The sequence below is a fragment of the Haliotis rubra genome, unplaced genomic scaffold, assembly GCF_003918875.1.
Source record: "Haliotis rubra isolate DU_JTF1 unplaced genomic scaffold, ASM391887v1 Scf626, whole genome shotgun sequence".
NCBI classification, from domain to species: Eukaryota; Metazoa; Mollusca; class Gastropoda; order Lepetellida; family Haliotidae; genus Haliotis; species Haliotis rubra.
The window spans coordinates 310815-332603 of record NW_025767331.1 but is presented as its reverse complement, the minus strand read 5'-3'; the positions used below and the strand labels follow the sequence as shown (position 1 = coordinate 332603).

The 21789-nt window shown below is 37.0% G+C and overlaps 1 protein-coding gene across 3 annotated transcripts in view; it reads left to right on the top strand.

Annotated features, from left to right (window-relative positions):
• The window catches only part of LOC124256358 (sodium/potassium-transporting ATPase subunit beta-1-interacting protein 3-like), a 31708-nt gene that overhangs the window by 4432 nt on the left and 5487 nt on the right, over positions 1 to 21789 (top strand). For 2 of the 3 annotated variants that reach the window (XM_046690359.1, XM_046690358.1), the window contains exons 2-6: positions 4580 to 4717; positions 14739 to 14819; positions 15420 to 15632; positions 16296 to 16356; positions 21177 to 21203. In XM_046690359.1, coding sequence (XP_046546315.1) covers positions 4580 to 4717; positions 14739 to 14819; positions 15420 to 15632; positions 16296 to 16356; positions 21177 to 21203 — 520 coding nt within the window. The remainder of the gene's footprint in view (positions 1 to 4579; positions 4718 to 14738; positions 14820 to 15419; positions 15633 to 16295; positions 16357 to 21176; positions 21204 to 21789) is intronic. The other variant, XM_046690360.1, reaches the window with a different exon arrangement.

The window sequence follows — 21789 nt, the reverse complement described above, 5'->3', positions numbered from 1 at the left end:
ATTTCTTTTGAAGAGAACTACCAGTATTTGTCATATATGTTGTTCACAAAAATATGAAGAAATATTATTTAATGTTTCATTCATTTCTGTGTAATGAATTTAAAGCTTTTAACCGAAGTCTGGTCTTAGGTATTGCAAATTATGCTGGGAATCATGACACTGTTAACTGATATTGACATGAGATGTCATAAAGCATTCATGCTTTGGAAACCTTGTCATGTAGGTCTTGTCATTTTACTGCTCAAAATATGTTAAAGACCACCAATATCTTTCTTAAGACTAGGTTAATCTGTCACGCCATGAAAGAACTTTTCATAAGTATATAAATGATATAAATTATGTTTGTATTTATTTATCTTTGCCATAACCCTAGCATGCTGACTCTTAAAATATTTAGGGGTTTAGGGTTTTGATTCCACTGCAAAGAACACGGTGATGCAGTGATGGACATTTGGATATTTCACCATGCCGGTACTGAATGTATCTGATAAACTCAGCATCTCTCAGATCTTTGTTATGGTGATGGTAACACCCTGTTTATAGGAAAGATCCAGTGAGTAAGAGTTGGTTGGTCAATTTCCTTCCTGGTGTTAGTGTTACTCCACAAGTATTTGGATAATGTGCCCTGAACAAGTAGGGGGTCGACAGTCTCAAACACTCAAAATAAACACAAGTCACATTATAGTGACCATGGAGACACTCACTAGGTCTAAGGGGAATATTTGTACGGGCTGTGAATGGATCCCTGGCTGTTTGCCAGTGGGTTATGGTGGTTTTTAATGTGAGTTATGGTATCGTAACAAGTTAAACTTGAAATCATTTTTGTATTCAGGTTTCAAGCTCCTTTCCACAGTATTTGAATTTTAATAAACCACTGTCCCAATATTTTACTACAAAATTCTTGGTTATTTAACAGTTGAATCACTTATCCACCACATCCTCTTAGGGCTGGGACGATACAGTATGTCACGATACGATACACATCACAATATTTTACCTGCGATACGATTCGTATCACGATACATACACCTTGAAAGAATGGTACAGTATTAAGATTTAGAATGATTTATTTCACGGTATTTGTGTATAACAATAACACTACTGTAATAAATATACAAGTAACTCTATCATACTAGCATATTTTTCTCTAAATGTGTACTCTATCATGTTTAAGATAATACTGTTTTGAAAAAACGTTGTGTATCGTTTTGTATCGATACACCAGTCGACGATACGATAGCTGTATCAAACTTAAATGTATCGTGGTGAATCGTCCCAGCCCTACATCCTCTGCTTTTTATCTCTTTGTCCAACCTACCAGCATGTAATCTATACACATGGTATAGTGAAAGTTGTCTAATAGTAATAGTAATGAAAGCCACCTGTTTGGTTGGTGAAGTGTTTGATGAGGGTTGTTAGGTATAAAAGTTATTGATATGTCCATGTAATGTGTTAAGGGGTATAGCTGATAAAGGAAATGCCCAATTAGGTTCAAAGACAAGCACTAGCTGGTTATTGATACTGCACTTTATGTAGCAGAGACCAATCCAAAGACATAATGAATACAAAAGCACATACTGACAAGTGGCATGTAAGTAGAGTGTAGACTCCCTTGTATCTCCCTATGGATCTGCCTGTGTGCAGTGGGGTGCACCAGTGTGTATACACAGGTATTAGTTGGAGACGGGTATCTAGTGTGTGCCAGCAGGGTTACATGGCTGGTAGATATAATTCACCAACTACACTGTGCATATCATAATGTTCCAGTTTAGATGCTACTGTGTCATGTTTACGTCATGTATATTTGTGGTACTATCTTGCTTATCATCACACAGGTACTTGCTCTGAAAATAGTTACAAATACCAATGTTGACAATATTCATCAACAGTATCAATGTTGACAATATTCATCAACAATATCAATGTTGACAATATTCATCAACAATAAATGTTGACAATATTCATCAACAATATCAATGTTGACAATATTCATCAACAATATCAATGTTGACAATATTGTCAACATTGATATTGTTGATGAATATTGTCAACATTGATATTGTTGGTGAATATTGTCAACATTGATATTGTTGATGAATATTGTCAACATTGATATTGTTTGTCTTACTCTGTTGATTACTAGATTACTGAATAGAAATCATTCAGTAATATGGATTCGAAAAATGACTAGTTACTAGGGCAGCCAGTGCAGTCATCAATGTCTATGACTCTTAAGTTGTTTAGACCGTCTCCGTGGCGTAGTGGTTTGAGTGTCCGCCAGGAGAGCGGAAGGTCGCGGGTTCGACCCCCGGTCGCGTCATACCAACAGACGTTAAAATATGGTACTTGTTGGTCCCTGCCTGGCGCTCGGCATTAATGGGTACAACAAGGACTGGTCGGCTCGGAGTCAGTATAATGTGTCTGAGTGGGGTATTCATGCTTAATTGCGGCATGGCATGGTATTATAAAACCAGCTAAGTCTGGGCTAGTACAAGCAGCTGCACATACACACGCATGCACCTCCTCATATGAGCGAAATATTCTCAAGTATGACGTAAAACCCACTTTCACCTCACCTTAAGTTGTTTATGAATATGAAAGCCATAAGCACCAAAATTCATGCTTATTGTCCATTCAAAATGTTTTTAGAGTGTCATTGTATTTTTTCAATTAATTCAATACAATATTTCAGGACAATATCAACTGCAGATTCCTTGTTTTAGATGCAATTTGTAAGGAGTCAGATCTTCTCGCTTAAGTGTAATAATAATAAAGACAACTTTTACTGTGCTTTGAATAATACATACTGTTTTGTCACACATGTAGGTTAAGCATGTTGAACACAGTTTGTCAAATGTAAACATCAAAGTCTAGTCGGTCAAGCCTTGTGGTGTGCCAGGACATATTCAACAGTGATAAGATATTCCTGTGTAAACAATAGGGAAACTGGTCAGTGGTTGTAGTGCCACACAAACTGCGATGTTATGATGACATTAAACATGTTGAAAAGCTTGTTCTTCGGGTGCTTGGTAGTAATGGATGCAGATAAAATAACAGAATCAAACGCTACAAAGATGACTGAACACATAAGTATCAGCAAAAGTAAATAAAACATTTTCTTTTCCTATCAGTATGCAATAAATGCTTACTTAGGAATTAGTTATCATCTAATTTTCTTAAGCTATAAATTAGTATAATCACCTTTAATACCTTCTAGGTCTACGTCTACGTCTATGTCGCAACTCAAAGCTAAGATCTGCAGATTTACTCAGTTAGGGTACCCTGTGGCTTGTAACACCAAAAATTGGAATTAAATTGTCAGTGACAATTGCTTAAGGACCGTTCATAATTGATGATTTTTTGTGGGGATGGGTTAGCAATTTTGTAAATGACATGTGGGGGTGGGGTGTCACTTTGTACATACATTGGGGGTGTCATTCACATTGTACATGCTTTTCCATAAGAATCATCATCATCACCTCCCCAGCAGCATATATACAGCATATATATATAGGGGACTAACAGGTGGAAATAACTTTAAAATTGCAGGTGTACTCCGGTACAGTGGCACATGTAAAATCACTTGCCCTGATAATTTTTCCACTATACCGGCTGTTTTCTTGTTGATTTTTAAATAAACAACATAATTAACATTGGAAAGTCAACTGGACACCGGTACAGTGTGATATACAAATTTGCTTGCCCAACAGAAAAACCACTGGACTCGGACGTCGGGCAATGGGTTATTTTCACTCCTGACTAACAATGACAATGGATGATAAACATGATGATTAACAATGAAAACAAGCATAATTATACACGAGACGAGCTGAGGCAAGATAAAAGCCAAGTAATGTTAAGTGTATACTCCAGACAGAGGTATTGGTTTTTTAGCATTTTTTATCTGTGTCAAATATGCTTTGTTCTCTAGGCACATGCTTTGATGATATGATGACTATCTCAGGATCTGACATGATGTAGCTAGATTAGCTACAGATTACAACATGTCAAGACAGTGTATGCTAGCTAATGTGGAAATCACTGGGTTTTTTTTAATTAACTGTCTGGTATTGTCAGTCATTCTGAGATATGTCTGGAGCAGCTGCATACTATACTGTATTGTACAAGTGATATCAGACACATCATGATTAAGTGTTAAAGACAAAGGGTCCTCTTAACCCTATTGTTAAATATTAAGAATGTGGGTCATTTGTTGGTGTCCCTTGATTCAAATACCGCAGGAGAATGCATCGAGGATTCCAGAACCCCTTTCATTTAATATATTTATCGATATATGTTTAAGGTTTCCTTCTTAAATCAATTTGTGAAGTGTCAACACTTAGTGTGTAACATTCTAGTGATCAGTGTAGACCTAGGCCAGAAATACCTGAACAACATCAACTTGTAGTACCAATTCTTTTTACAGAAAAGTGCTCACAGAAGAGGATGAAAACTGCCTCTTTTGTTATTTCAGAGTTAATTACCGTAATGAAGTTTTATTAATCTTTGTATAATCACTTGTATTGTCATCTGTTTTTTGGCTAATATTTTCATTCTTTCTATTTATTTTATATTACAGGTGAGCACGGTTGAGCGGCAGGTGTTTGACTTCCTAGGCTTTATGTGGGCACCCATCATCGGCAACTTTTTCCAGCTGTTTTGCGTCATTATTGGCCTGTTTGGCACCTGTCAATACAGACCAAGGTTTATAATTGTGGTAAGTCATTGGTCACTAAGACTACTAGCATTTCTACAAGCTCTAGATATTTTCCATTTTCAAATTAGGAAAACAGGGATAAAAAAGTGGTTAATTTGTGTAATAAGGCTGTTACGATTCACTCGCATATTTGGTGAATCTAACTGTAGCAGTTCATGAATTCAATTCATTATTTGCATTCACCGGAGCCGAATATCTAAGATTTTTTAAAGGACAAACAGGTGTCTCATAGTGCGGGGCATTATGGCGAGGGATGACTGTACCTATTTTGATGTCATGAAATTACTGGTCATTGTTGTAACAAATTAGCACTGTCACCATGGGCGTTGCACATAGTACAGCAATTACTTGACAACATTATTGTATTCAGGAATAATTATTTGTATTGGTAACCCAACATTCGTGTTACGTATCATTTTCTCCACATAGTGGTGCAGCCCTATTGTGTACCATGGCAAAATAAATATTGAAATGGGTTCAAATGGCACGGATAAAATTTTTCAATGATGCCTGGCAGCACAGCTAAAATTATTAAAATTATTCTCACCATGATTAATTTTATGGAAATATGATTTAATTTGACAAACAATTGAAAAACTATATTTGCATGCCCATCAAACTGTTCATTGGTGGCATTCTCACTCTCACGGGGCTGTGGGGCGACCTTCACGCTGAAGACCAGGGTTCAATTCCCCTCATTTGTACAATGCGTAAAGGCCATTTCTGGTGTCCCCTGCTGTTATATTACTTGAATATTAGAGATGCCAACCTCTACAATTTTATCGTAGTCGCTACAGATTTAGGCCTCAAACTATGCCTATTGCACTAGAAATTCTATGAAATTTGAAGAAAATTCATTGAAATTTGGATATATAGTCAAAAACATATATTTTCGTTGATTAAATACATTTTCGCCAAAAAGAGACAAGAAGAAATGTAATGCTGATAATTTGGAATCTGCTGTTGGAGGTATGTGAAATGAAAGCTTCACTTTTGATTAGTGTCATATTATCTTTTTCAGAATCCATCATGATTTGAAGTATTTAGTTGACTGCTAATTTTATGGTCAAACTACTAATTTTGATCCTTGAAACTACTATTTGCAACACTTTGGGGTTGGCATCTCTGGAATATTGCTAAAGGCGGTGTAAAACCATACTCACTCACTCTCAGTCTCACAGCTTACCATTGGTGTGGCCATTGTGAATGACAGTGAACATAACAGGAAATCCCGTTTTGGATGCTAATAAAGTTTGTGGGTCCAGGACAAATGAAGCTGAACTATTCTTGCAGTGATAGTGTTCAGGAAATCCAGCTCTCAAGTTTACAGGTTTACTGATTTATTTAACAATAAATTGAAACGACAAACTGTTGTGATGTTTGAGGTTTAATAAGATCATCAAAAGGTATGGGCTCATTTCACAAAGGCACACATAAAGTATCTGTAGGGCGCCCAATGGCACCTTTTGAAACAAATTTATTTCTATCACTGGAAAATGTTTTTATACAAAATAACTTTGATGCTGTCACTACTACCAGCTAATGCATCACCGTTTCACATGTTCATGAATAACAAGGCAAATCAACAAGTAAAGGTTGTGACCATGGTGACAGAGAAGGAAGTTTTCCTTATAAACCCTGACCATTCCACCCATGATTCAGCTATTTTAGTTTAACCATATTATCACCTAGTGGTTCATTATCGCCAAACGTCAATAAATTGCTCCCTGAAGTTAAAATGATCTGACCTTGCACACGTAAAGTTCAAGGCCATTCTGTAGGCTGTTGGGATCAATGGAACTGAAATGATTAATGCGGGTACATATGTCCTTGTGGAGTTACGTACGTCATGTTACTGTGGTGATATATCCTGAACAAGGAAATCAATACTCATTGGCTATCATTCGTTGTTAATTATCACAGCAAGAGAAATATTCACTGCTGCAGCTATATCTAGTTTTATGTATGTAGATTAATACTGGTAAGGAAACATGCAAGTCACATAGCAAAGGCATACTGTATAGAACTGTTTAATCCCAATCCTAGAGCTGTATACCCATGAGCTATGCTACTGTAACTGAGGAATATTGATGTTATTATGAATCCTTGTCGGCATTATCTGGACGATCTGATCAGATGAAAATTAATATTGACGTTTATTGGATGTGTATCGATTGTTGCCTGAGGACATAATAATTATCCCCAAGGAAAATGAAAATTTCATCATCTATAGTCTGTGTTCATTTATAATGTACAACAGTGTCGTGTGAGTGAATGAATGTGTTTTTCAGTAGTTTATTGTGTAAGTAGAAGGCAAATGTTTGAAATAAGTGCTGATGTGTCATATTTCTGTCCACTTTGATAGGTACATTCATTAACATGATTACATGAATTACACCTGGATGGATAATCTTGCACAAGACTCCTGCCTATTTGGGATCATTCCTATGATTAAGGTGTTTGTCATTTTAAGCCAAATAAAATGTCTCCTTTCATAAGCTGTTTAACTGTTGTTTATGAAATTATTCAGGGATGTTGTTAGATGTCTGGTATTCATTGTTCACCAACACCACATGACTGAATACATGTTGAAATGCAGTGTAAATGTTGACAGCATGCCTGCTAAGATGTCTGAACTAACCTTGACATCTAATCTTGCTAATAGGATTAGGTGTACTGAACATGTGGTGTAGCCTGTCAGCCGTGTGAGAAAGGGCAGTGTAGCACTTGATCCAGGTGACCACTGGAGATGGATAAAGGATGATCTGTTCTAATCTGGCAGGATAATCCTAACTCCCATTATCCAACATGTGGAGACAGACAAGGACATTGCGATGAGCATGTTGCCCAGTTGGTGAAATTCCTATCTCAGTTCACACTCCACATGCTCTACAGTGATGTATATAATAAGTCCTTGATCACTGTTCAACACACGAGATGAATTCTGGTGATATGTTCATCATCTTCCAGAAATGGAATTGTTATGTCCATTGTAATGATTAAAATTTTGGTTTAAAAGACAGATTGTCTGTAAAAGACAGGGTGTAGGTGTGGTTGATAAAACAGTTTTCAATTTGCTCAACATGTTCAGTATCGAACTTGTTTCATGGAAGAAAGGCTGAATATATAGATAATCTCTTAGGAAGTACTTGCAAATACCGACATTCAGTCAACAGGAACGAACTTTACTTTGTTAGCATGTTTGATATATGTTTAGCAGTTATATTTATAACTTCAAGTATGGGCAGATATAGTGTTATGGTTTTGACACATTGTTTGATGTCCATTGTTTTTTTAAACAATTCTGCAAGCATCTTGGAAGTGATTTCAAATCTTTGCATGTCTCAATGAATTGTATTCCTATCATACTCATTGTGCACTAAATTTATTTGTTTACATATTTTCAAATTAAACTAATTTGAATAAGCAGGCAATCATATTGAGAAAAGATATGATATACACTTCTATACTAAGTATTTCTCTTTCATATTCCTCCTGTATTAATTTATATGATTTGACTGATTTTTGACAATGTTATTTATGCATCCATCATAAAAAACATAATGATCCCGATGATGGCTGGATCATTCAATTTTTGTATTTCTTAATTCAAGGTAAATACTTTTTGGGCCTTTCCTTCATTGAGTTAAAATAATGTTTCTTTAAAATGTTGATAGTGTATAACTTCTACTAACAGTTGTCTGAGTGCTGACTTGGTCTAAACATCAATTGTGATAGTTTGTTTCTATGGATTTGATTGCCAGTGTTGCATATATTATTCAGTATTCACTGAGATTTAAATAAAGACACCCTGTGGTGATTCATCCAAAGCAATCATATAAAGCAATCGTCAAAGCAGTTCACTTATTTTTCTGGCCAACCCTGATATGTTGGTATTAGTAATCTTTGGTTCAGAACCACTCATCATTATCGCAGCAGATGTCTTCTAGGATTGATCTGTCTTGTATCCTATGGAAACAAATTTTGGATCATTGGCAACTGTGACTGTAGCACTTGCAATTCTTTAGTAGGGAACATTTCAATATGGTAAAGTACTGTAAAGTAATAAAAGTATGGTAACCATGGCAATATGAAAGATGAGAAACTACCATTAACCATATTAACACTGGTGGCAATATTGCATTTGCGTTTTAATGTTGCCATGTTAAAAGCGTCAGTGGGAATGCTCTGCTCTGATAATTTATGGAATATCTGATTTAAAAATCTATTGTGCTCATTGCTGGTCGGTTTATAAATAAAATGCAAACGTTTCTGCAATAGAACTATGTAGAAAAGTTCAATGGCCATGCTTGAACAATCTTGCATCACTAAATAAATGTTAATCCCCTTCCTCCAGGGCCTGTACATGTAGAAGGTTCATGTCATTGGAACAATTTGGACTTTGTCCTATTTATGCCATTGTAACTAAAGGCCAGTTTGAATTATACATTCGGGAATCAATAAACCCTGGCAGTGCATGAGAGAAGATTGTCCTATTACCACAAGCTGCTTCTGTGCTGTGGATAGCACCAGGGAATCCAGTCAGGTCCAAAGTCCACTCAGTGTATGAGATTAGCTGGTGGTCTCAATCAGGCTGGGAAGATAGCTGGCTAGGAAGAACTAGATCATTGAGCCTATAAATTATTCTTCTTTCCTGACACCATTGTGTCAATGGAAATGTTGTTTAGTCAGGGCATGTCACTAACCATGTTCAGCATTAATACAACAGATAGGTGTGTGTGCAGGGTTTGAAATACCCCCTATATTAGCGTGCAATGGCACGGTAAATATTGAAATGGCACAGATAAGAAATGTTCTCGGTGCCCTTATGGCATGCCTAATTTTTTAGAGACATAACTCACCTTTAGTGGCTTTAGTCATTTAATCCCCAAAACAAAACACTTACGCAAATAATAAAAAAGCAAAAACATTTATTGACTTTATCGCCCAGGAAATCACTGGAATTCTGAAATTATTGAACAGGACATTGTGTTTGTTAGATATATTGAACAAGTAAACCTGTCACAAAATTCTTAGCTATTAATGATGTTGGGAAAGCAGAACAAATGAAGCTTAAGAAAGCCATCTTAAACAGAAAACATATCAGTGATAACTAGGGGTGGGTATTGCAGAGAATTTTCATATTGTGATATATTGCAATATTTTGCATGAAGTATTTTTAAACAAAAAACTACTTATAATCGAGGTAATGCTTGATTTATAGTGCAAATACACAGCAAAATCACTATGCTTGATTAAGCTTTTATAACAACTTTTATTCATGATTAAAAATAAAAATGTGAATAATATGTGAATAATATTTGGCACAAATGAAAAAAGGAAATATCCGTAGATTTCGAGGGTGTTACATTTGTTGTTTACTAACAATAAATGAAGTTTTCTGAATGCAAGTCAAAATACTGGTTTTCGATCATCGTATCGCAATACCGGGTTTGAGGGGTGGGTTTGAGGGGTTTCGGCGCCTCTAATCCATCTTGTCTGCCTCTTGTTTTGGCTGGTGGTGTATGTTAAGTGAATAGATTTGGGGAGAACACAACTATTCTCTTGAGATTTGCACTAGTCTTGGACAAATTGACTGCTGCCTGTGTCTGTCCCTTATAAATCAATATGGACATGCTGAATAACGGGTTAGTATTGTTAAGTATTTAAGAAGTCTTGTGAAGCTATTTTTGGGTGAACTTGATGTTTTTCTTTGATGGATGTGCTGGCGTGTTGTGTAAGATGCAGAGATAATGTATAGATGATTACAGTCATGATTTGTGGATTACAAAACTTGGATTACACAATGTGTGATCTACAGGTTGTCAAGATTCCAATTTTGAGTGGAAGCCACTGTTCCTGAAAGGCTTAGATTGCTGACTTTATGCACTGGCAATTAAGTCCCTCACTCTGAGTGCATAGGGTTGAGTCCCATCCGAGATTCAAACCAATGCACTCAGAGTGAGGGACTTTATTGCCAGTGCATAAAGTTATCGAATCTCGGATGGGACTCAACCCCAAAGTGTTCTGCTATCTCTACTGTACTAAGAAAGTGTAATCCCTTTAACATAGGTTACATTTGACCAGTTCCTAAAAGGCATTGTTCACAAAACTTGGATGTTTTTTCTGACAACATTCAGAATTTCCATCAGTGGGAGTGTATGACCAGAGCAACTTCAGCTTACCAGCTAGCATTACATTGAACTGTTAATGTCAAATTTATTGCCACTGCAAGCAGTGTATTTGAAAGGTCACCTCAGGGTGTCATTGTTGCAAAAGAAGTGGCTATTCAATTTCACTGTCACGTACATATATTATCCCTTAAGGAAAATAATCTCACAATGATGTAAGCCTGAATGAATTCATACTGAGAAAATAATGGTTCAGAATTGCACATTAGTATGCGAAAGCTACATCAGTCAGTTGGTAACAATTACAGGGTCCTCTTTATTGCCCTGAAAGAGTTAGCTTGTTTCCCAGTGACTCATCTTTGAAAGGCAACCCTGTGAGATCCTAACATTCACTGTTGTTTTTTTCCGGAATGATCCATGTGAGGTAATTCTATACAAAAAATGGAGGCAAATGCACTTTTCCACCCATTAAGCAATCATTCCTATAGTTAACATGCTGCATTCATGTTTACTTACACTGTAGGGCATGGTAAGATATTGCTCTTTGGAATAAGTTGATATGAAAGAATGAATAGGTTGTGTCTGGGTTTTTGATGTGGCAGTTCAGGGTATGAAGGAAAAAATGATTACATTGACTCAAGCATGCTGTACATACATACTGACGTTATGGGCTTTAGCAGTTCTCATTCTTTTATTTCCTCCTATGTCTTTTGTAAAAGCCAGAACCATTCGCTTTCATGGACTGTGTGGTGTATGCAAGATGTGTTTTTGTCTGTCCTGGTACAAGTTATGAGGTTAGAGTTCAGTTTCCATTTCCACAACTGCCTCCTTGTTGAAGTGACTCGAGCAACTGAATGAAGCCTGAGTTGAAGGGAGAGGAGAAGGATGGTGGATTGATTCCTAGGCTGCACCATACCGAAAGACAAGAAAGATGGCTCTTGTTGTTATCATGCCTGTTGTTCGTCACTATGGGGATAGAACAAAAACTGGTCAGTTTGGGGGTCCATATAACATGTCTGAGGCGGGTATCGAACTTATCCTCCTTAGACAGTTGCATTTTATCTCAGTGGACTGTCTATATAACCAGCCTAATCCCGGACTAGTGCCAGCAGCCTCTAATCCCTGAACACAGTTCTTCACCTCACCAATATTTCATGAGTAAGTCCTCAGTAGGATTCCTTCACAATCCCCAGAAAAACGAAGATCACATGGACTGCAGATGGAAAAGACCTTGCTGTCTCCTTTGGCGATGTTAGTTGTTTCTACTGAATGTTGTTGGCCCAAAAGTCTTGTGCTCACTTCCATCTGTGGCAAAGGAAGATATCCCTTGATATGATCCCCTGAAAGATGACAGCATGTCTTCATGGATGGCTTTAGGAATTAGCCCTTTTAGTTGGAGACACTTGATAACAGCGCTGTAGCCAATATCATGCATTTCCACCAACAGAGAATACTTTGTCACTTTGATTGTTACATTAATTTGCTGTCTGGATGTGTGTTTAGTTCTTGTGCAGCCTATAAGGATAGAAAATATGATAGTTGATACATGTGAACAGTTGAGAGTGTACTTTACATATGCATACTGTACACTGCTATGACCTCTCTTTGGTCACTGTACCCTCAGGGGTGGAAATAACTTTTGTACTCCGGTACAGTGGTACAAGTAAAATCACTTGCCCTGATAATTTTTCCACTATTCTAGCTGTTTCATTATCAACACTGAGTTTGAACATTGGTGCATTTTTATTTTCAAGGGCATTTAGTGTGTATTTATTTCACATTAAATATTTTCTGATGACAAAGAAACAGTAGTACCTATCACTTCTTATGGCTTTATCGGACACTTCAGTATTATTGTCTACGATATGAACGAACAAAATTCTGATGTGCACAGTGGTAACACTGTTAATAAAATCATATGACGTCTTACTATTCCAGGTTTTATAGCAATAGCATTATTTGCCAACAGTTTATTACATTTTGAGAAACTGCAAAAACCCGGATGATGCACATCTGTTGCCATCTTTCACTGAGCATTGGACTGAAGGAAAAATTTATTGACTAACATAGCATACTTCTCATATAGTAAGTGTTGTGAAACCTGTTGACTCACACATGCACAACAGGAACACAACCAGATGTTGATTTCCTTCATGCTTGCTAAACATGTTAAGTGGACAGATGAGTATGTGATGACATTTTGCACCCAGCGATGTTATCATAACATGTAGACTGCACTTAAAAACTTTTCCAGAAATCAGGATTTTTTACCATTGTTTAAGTCATACAGATATAGTCTGTTTCTTCTTGAAATTGTATCTTGGAATCATTTTCAGTAGACTTTAGGGATTAAAACTCAGGAGGGTCTGTTAGGTTTCCTTCTATAGTATTTGCACATGGATTCCTCAGAGTCAAATGTTTGAAAAGTGTAATGAGAAAGACCCATTCAGGGTTTTACACAGACTTTTAAAATGGGAGTCATGGTGACTCACAATATTTATTTTGGGGAGTCATTTTCAATATTTGGGAGTCATGAAAATTTAATATTTCTTTGTGTTTATCATTCTCAATCTGTAGCTGTGTATGTCACACCACCAAATGAAACTACAGCATTGTTCAATTCTAACAGGCAGGATAACTGTCTCCTTTGAGTTCTCTGGAACAATCTGACAGCTCTGTAAAAGTCTAACTATCATCTAACAATATCATGTTTTGCTTATCAAATCGATTTTATTGAACTGAATTGTGAGGACCACCTATAAAACTTGCGTCAAGCTTGACTCGAATGATAGTATTTTGAGAGTCGTTAACAAAATTGTTGTCAAATACGCAGGAATCACTGCGTCATGTAAAACCCTGCCCATTGACCATTTCAAACGCTAATTAATGTGTGGACTTGAATATTGGCCAACCAAAACTTGAATATACTTCTTGCAAGTGTCAGAAGTTCCTTGCTGAATGACTGGCAACGCTTGATTGTGAATCTTAATTCTACTCTGCTGAAATACTCTGTGATGATGTAGTATTTTGCTGTGGTGTGTCTGGTTATCAGGGACGCATCTGAAACACTTCCTTCTTCGTGAGCTTGGTTTACCATAGATCCTGATGATGCATGGTTATTTATTGAAGATGCTGAATAGCACTATAAATGTCATAGTTTATTTCCATGGTTACCTCATATACCATGCTAGATAATCCCTAGTTTAGGTAGATGTAACTTAACAACACCAGTTTGTATTTTTTATTTGATATTTTACAAATTTTTATAAGAGACGTGTATGCCAAGTAAGCCATGCCAGCCAGTCTGTTCAATATCTGCTAATGTGAGACTCATAAAATTCAGGAAGGACCAGTAGACTTCCAGTTCCACATTACAAGTGGACTACTACGCAGCAGTAGATGTAGACTAACACATGTAAAGATGAATATAATATCATTCTAGAAGGGCGTTTATGGGAATTTTAAGTCTCTTTAATTTCAACAACTTATAATTAGCATTGTGTTTAAGTTCAGAAAGAGAGTATTGGAGAGTGATTGTATTTTGAATGTATGCTCATTTATGTGAAGTGGTGAAAATAGAGCAGTTTGTGAAACTGACCATGTGTGTATGTATCAAACAGAAGTTATGCAGAACAACGTCCCTCAGCAACTGTTGTTGTGTTGTCCTTAAATATGACAGTTACTGAAGCAGAACTAGAGATGTGAAAGTATGTAACACAAGACATGGACAGTTGGCTCCAACTAATACACGATTGAGGTTACTGGTACCCATAAATCATTCAGACAAGATGCTTCCCATGGCAAAGTGTAACTTGTGTATGACAAGGAATGAAAAGAAAGGTTATTTAAGTTGATGAATAAACTCTACACTGTCATATCTTGTGTTTCAGTATACAGTATGGAGCTTGTTGTGGCTGGGCTGGAACCTCTTTGTTATCTGCATCTATCTGGAGGTGGGAGTGTTAAGAAGGGTAAGTTGCGATACTGTCGAGACTTCAGCCAGCAAGTGACAGGGTACATGAAATAGAGACCCGCCTGTACATACTGTGTCTGTGTGTAATGCAGGGGTGGAAATATCTTTAAAATTGCTAGTGTACTCCAGTACAGGCACATGTAAGATCACTTGCCCTGATAAGTTTTCCACTATACCGTCCGTTTTCTTGTAGATTTTTTTAATAAACAACATTATTAACATTGGAAAGTCAACTGGACACCGGTACAGCGTGATATACAAATTTGCTTTACAAACACTGGACTCGGATGTTGGGCAATGGGTTATTTCCACCCCTGTAATGGCAGATGTACCTGCACTATCAGTGACTGAGAATCCGTCAAATCTTCATACACTGATACAAGAAGGTTATGAGTAAATATTTCCCATTAGTTTCAGTGATGAAGTGAACTAAGTTGTTAGAAAGATAATAATGCCTCGTGGCTTGTAGGGTTGAATTTCCTGATTTATGTAGAGGATAGTTGATATTCTACTCAGCGTTAGACATGTTAGATGTATGTTGATTTACAATATATTATCAATTCAGATATATGAAGAAATCTGCTGCATTTCGTTTCAGGACAAAGAGTTGTACATATTAACAATTGGAACAAAAAATAAGAGTTGGTGGTTGGAACATGGAGTTGGGTGCACTGTGACTAACACCTCGTGGATGAGCTCCGTGCCTCCAGAGGCAAGCCGCCCCATCCCACCGGAGGAGTTTGTGGATGGCTGTATCCTCCAGTACTATTATGTGGAAGTTATTCATGCTGCTGTGCAGTGTCTGTTATCGGTGAGTCCTCCACGTGCCACACAGTCATTTGGCAAATGTGGTAATGGGTAACTTCTTTGAGGGGCATTTTAGAAGTTGGGAAGTACAATAATGACAAATTTTATGGATAACAACTTTTTCTATTTCATAGATGTGACATTTTGATATAGATTCTTGTACTGTCATTGCTGTTTGACAACAGTACTAGAATATGTTTAAAAATGTTGCACTTAGGAAATGCAAGAAATTTTTAGACATAAAATGTGTCTTTATTATGGTAATGGGTAAACTTAAGGCTTATACTTCTTGCAACAAGGCAAAATTATGTGGGGGAAATAATATGAAAAATGTGTTTATCCACTAGCATAGATCCTAAAATATGAATATAGAATTAAAGTGGCAAACTGTATTTTTGCTTTATTTTTAGTCAGTTTTATCATAAAATGGTAAATCTATTGCACTTGATGGTAATTCCTGAAGAAAGTTATTCATCACACTGTTGATGTGTATGGTTGAAAGGTGTCATGAGCCTTTTTGTATATTTTGGGGGTGATCAGATGAAGGTACTATAAGCCAACGGACAGAATATAACTTGGATATGAGCAAAAAATTCCATGCCTGCATCGTTCGGAAAGTAAGTTTGAAATAAGATATAATGGACCAATATTGCTGTGTTGCTTGCAGCTTCTGGGTTTTGTGGTGTCGTGCGTCACAATCTACGCCTACACAGAAGAAGAGGAGTCTTGTAAGTACATTGCCAAATCTCGTACTTATAACCGCCCCAAAGTGAGTGCCGTGGCCAAGTACCAACCAGTGCAGGTGCGTGACAGCTGGTGTCTCCCGACATACGTCTCATACACGGACAGTATTGAATGGTCCAATCAGAACCCTGCTCCAAATCAGTCCGAAGCATGATTTGATTAGTTGCTCGCTGGTCGAGCAGCCGCCTTCAAGCTAGTCAGTTTCAGGTTCGTTTCTTTTGCCAAAAATTGATTTCATTGGTGAGGTGCTCCCTCTCCTTACTGTCTGCTACAGTGCTGCTAGTGGTAAAGATTGGAGTTGAATGTTGCCTTGAACAGCATTGGGAGGGGTACTAACTTCATATTGTTGGTGGTTTTTATAAAATTATATATTTCTTAATTGATTTTTGAACATAAGCCTTCATTTATCCCTTTTGTATTTCATTTCCCTGTAGTCATTCAACCCAAGTTGTTATCCTTGTCCTGGTGTCATTCCCTGTTTTATGTCCACAAGTGGTAGAAGTTAAGTCTGATATACCATATTCGCCATAATAAGCCCAGTGTATACTTTGAATTGACTAGGCCATGACAGGAAGTTAAATTGATTTTCAGAGTTTTAACAGAATAAAGCAAATATAATTCCGCTAAATTCAGTGCAAGTATATATCCCTTCTGTGATACTGTAACATGCCAAAGCAAACAATGGATTGTCAAGTAAATTTTTGGTCTTTTTAAGATGTGATTATAAAGGTTAGAATATAGTAAGGATGCTTTGTACGGCGAATACCAAAGTCTAGTCTGACAAGTAATTGATTCTTTATTGCCAATCCACCAAGAGTAAGCTTAACTAAACGGTGGATTGTCAGTATAAGTTATGGGCAGCCATTTGGTTTCAGAATATTGAAATCAACTCCAATTGTTACCAGCATAACCAAACAGGCATTTTTGTTGCATTTTCACTGATGTTGATTTAAGAAGCCTTAATTGGCTGTTGTGCTTTTGAAATTTTTATGAAACTTGTGTTCTGAAGACACAAGTGCCTGTTGTAGCCAGCTGCGGAAGCTATCTAAACCAGCACTGCTTTCACTTCATCAGTATTTCACTTTCACTACAATATGATTTCATTATACTAAGGTTTTAAACCAGGGGTGTCCATCCTTGTCAAGATGAAATCTGCAGTAGCAGTGTTATGCTGGTTTGGAAGAGTCCATTCTATCAAGCTTCGCTCACTTCAGGTCATTTAGACATCGCTTCAATAGATCTCACCAATAGAAATCCATTTAAGTGTTTTCTCAAATCATGTTAGTTAAAACGAATTTAGTGACATCAGTCTCCAAGCATACTGATCTAATGATGAACCCTTGACACTGTAAACTGCTTTCTGTTGCAACTGTACGAGCTTGAGGAGCTGCCCTCAGGATCTTCACTGGCAGTTTTCTCACATTCCCATTGCTTCACACAATCACTGATTGTTCTTTTGTGTTCTTGGTCATACACCCATGGTCCCTAGTGTGGTGATCTACCTTCAGTTGTTGGCAATCTATAGCCTGTTTTTATATTGTATTGTCATTTATAGTTCCAATATTTTAGATTTAATTGCTAGTTTTAAATGGATATCTGTGATACACTAGTAGTTTTACTGTTCTTCGTCAACAGGTTTTTTAATGTCCTACTTTATTGATCTATAATATAATTATAAACTGTTCTCGTCACGATATGGCTGAAATATTGCCGATGTGACGATAAATATTAACTCACTCACTCACTCTTGGTCATACACGGTCCCTAGCAACCTGGTATATTGTGAGCAAACTTACATTAACTCGGTGATATGGCAGCACAGTGACACTGGATGTATCGATCAGTGGTTTGTCTGACCCTGACTCAATTATTTATATAAGGCAGGTGATCCAGCTAGAATATGCCTTGAGTGCTGCGTTGTACAACATACGGGAAATGTCATTCTTTTTGGTCAGTGCCAAGGTAGATAATTCTGTTATATTCTTCATGTTTCTAAGATATAACACACTATGAGGATTCCAGTGGGTAGATTGGCGTTGCTTCGGATTGGATCGTCAGGGTTCTGACTTGCTGTGGTAACCATATCTCTCATCTGTCCACTCTCAACGATTTTAATTGACTTACTGCCACAGAGCTGAGGCAGCCAAAAATCTGTCTTTTGTGATGATTCCAACCTGATTAGTACACAGAAAGTTGCATATCAGAATGCAAGCGTTTTGTGCAGTTTTTATAGGATTACCATTCATGTACATTTTGTTGTTAGTGTGGTACACGACAAGTCAAGAATCTAATTAGAATAACTAGTGGAACTGCCTGGAACTTTGTGTAGCGACAAGCCAGTAGCAAAATCATCTTATGGGGAGCAACACAGAGATATGGCTTCCACTAGGTTCTCACAAGGACAAGAGCCAAAACAAGGGAACTTCCTATTCTTTTCTCACACACTCTCACACACTCACTCACACACTCACACACACACACACACACACACACACACACACACACACACACACACACACACACACAGAGTTTACCATCTTCATATGGTAGTATACATGGTGGGCAGTTTTGCAATTAATCGTAATAATCATGAATGAAAGATGGCAGCTCTATGTAACGCTGAGTATCTGTAGATTAATTAATAAGAGAGGTTTTTAGCAGAGAGACTGAATAATGCTTTTCCTGACATTTACTACGTAATATTCTTTTCTTGATATTTGAAAAAAACATTAGTATTGTTACCATTTTATACTATTTGGGTGTCATTGTTTTAAATATTTTGAAATTGTTTCTGTATTCTCTGATGCTTGTGAATGCAACACTTACTGCAATTCAAGTATGTTGGAATCGCACTTCTAAGCTTGAAGTCCAATGTAGGGGAAGTAACTCTACACACTCAAAGGACTTGGTCGTAGAGCATAACCGGTACTGTTGGGTCAAATGCCCTGCCAGCCCAAACAACATTTGGAACTGGAATGTCTGAAAACATTATGATGTGATTTTTATTTGAGGTGTCATTTGCCTTACCAAAGGTCTCATATTGGACAAAACACTCATGACTACCAAAACTTTAAAGACTGTCACGAGTACAGTCTTATGAAGGCTACAGAAAGAAGGCTTAGAAGAAATTGTAGGATTGCCCCAGTGTCATCAAATCTTTTTCTTGTGGGAAAATTGAATTTTGTATAAAGACAACTGCTTTCCAAATTTCATTTACTCCAACTTGCAGCACATGCTAGTCCAAATAATGATGACAAATTAGAACACTCAAAGTCATGAAGTACTCCAGGCCCAAGAATATCTTTATCATTAGATACACTAAAACTTTGGTCAATTTGCACCCGTATTTCATTTTTTACAAAACATCACCAGGTTCCAGCTCTCCATGAACCTGTTTCAACCCCCTTCTTGTGCCCAGCACTTCATGTTGTAAACTTCCAAGCACTGACAGTATTATATTGATGTCGTCTACGCCCAGAAGTACTTTCAGGTTGAGTCTCCACTCTATCTCACTATTACTGCTGTCATTTTAGTTCCAATTATTTTGTTGACAATATCTGTCCGTCTTTCTCTTTGCAGTTGATTTTATCCACGGCTATGACACAAATCCCTCTGATCTAGCCGCCATCAGGGCCTCCTATATGCAACTGCAGCCTCTTTTTACAGATGCAACTAAAATTTAAAGGTTTCATTTTCGAATTGACCTGTTAGCATCTTGAGTTGCCTTGATGACTAACTCTCCCTGGTTGCCCAAATTCTAGAACCTTGTTTCCTAGATGATATCCATGTTTACCACGTGATATTCCGTTCTTGGATTTTCTTTTTGGTTCTGTGGCTTATGTTTTCTTTTCGGCTATGTTCGTATTTTCCACAATTCATATTTACCATTTTCCCCTCATAATGAATGATTGCAGCTTCATATTTCATGATGGCAAGCTCACATTATCAATATCTGTGAATGGCAATATTTGGGTCACTCTGACCTGACCCTTATAGGTCATGTTGACCTATTATTTTGATAATTAGTGAATGAAAATGGCTGCTTTTGCTTTCAATTCATAAACCAAGCTGTTTTCCCTTTCCCCTTTGACATGTCAGTACCTTCTTGTCCTTTCCTCTCATTTGCTGTATTTGTCTCTTTCAAACAGGGACAAAGTAGATTATGTCGTTTTTTCTTTCTAGGAAATTTGAAGGCGCTGATTCAGGATACATGCATTGAAGTAAAATTACTCTATAAACTTCCATTAGGGTCTCTGGTGTTTTTATCATTCAATGGCAACCGGAGCTTCCCTAGATGTTTTACATCCAGATTGATTTCCAAACTTTTTGGACAATGTAGTGCATCTTTTGTTTCCCCTACCAATTACTTACAGAACTGAAAACAAGAAACAGTTACTTTTGACTGAAGAACTGTTAAATGAGGGCATTCTTTTGTTGATAGTATTGCATGAATATTTATTATTATTATTATGGTAGTATTGCCATTATCAGGAACTATATAAAATTATACATGATATATGACAAGTGTTTATTCTGTCAGCTATATTTACACAAATGTGGACTTCTTCAAACCGTTGAGAATTTATCTAATTAATTTGTCATATAGTATACAACAAGTGGGACTTAAATCAAATTAATTGTCAAAAGTATTTGTTATGTATATCATAGTTTATTAAAACCCATGAACTAAGATAATAGATGGTTCTAGTTACTCAGGACTCAAGATCTCAGATGGTAGTTATAACATTGGATTCAGCATTAAGAGAAAGCACTAAGACATAATGTAAAGTGTTAATGTTTTCAGATGATCAGTACATCCGTTACACACAAGGTAACCATATCCCCATCATGGGCAGCACTCCATATTTTGTTATCGTTTGTAACCCTCACCATCCTAGTCACCCACTCGCCAGCAGTACTCTCATTCTAATCCCACTAACCCCCATCATTTCAGTTGGCCATTGTTTGTGCGAGGGTGTTTGCTTGTTTACTTATGTGTTGCCATTGTAGTGATCTTTGTCATGGTATGTACGTATTTGTGAACATCTTGAAACGTGACTGTCTGAAAACGACACTAGTACTTTACCCTATATATTTTCTCTGCTGAGGCTTTCGAAATTTTTGCATGGACATTTTTTTTTTCACTCTGTCACCCAATCTTTTACTGAATGCCATACCACTTGTGCATTTTGTTGACCTTATTGCAGTCATTTAGTTGGCTTTTGTATCTCTTCCACATTATTTAGGTGCATGTGAGGCCTTACGCAGAGATAACTTCCATTGTGTTTCTCGCAAATGCTTATCAGGAAAAATATACATAAATTTGAGCAGCACTGATTTTCTGTGAGGAGATCAGGATGTGAGAATAAGAAGAATCAGTTGTATCATATATGATGAGATAATGTGCTAGTAATGTT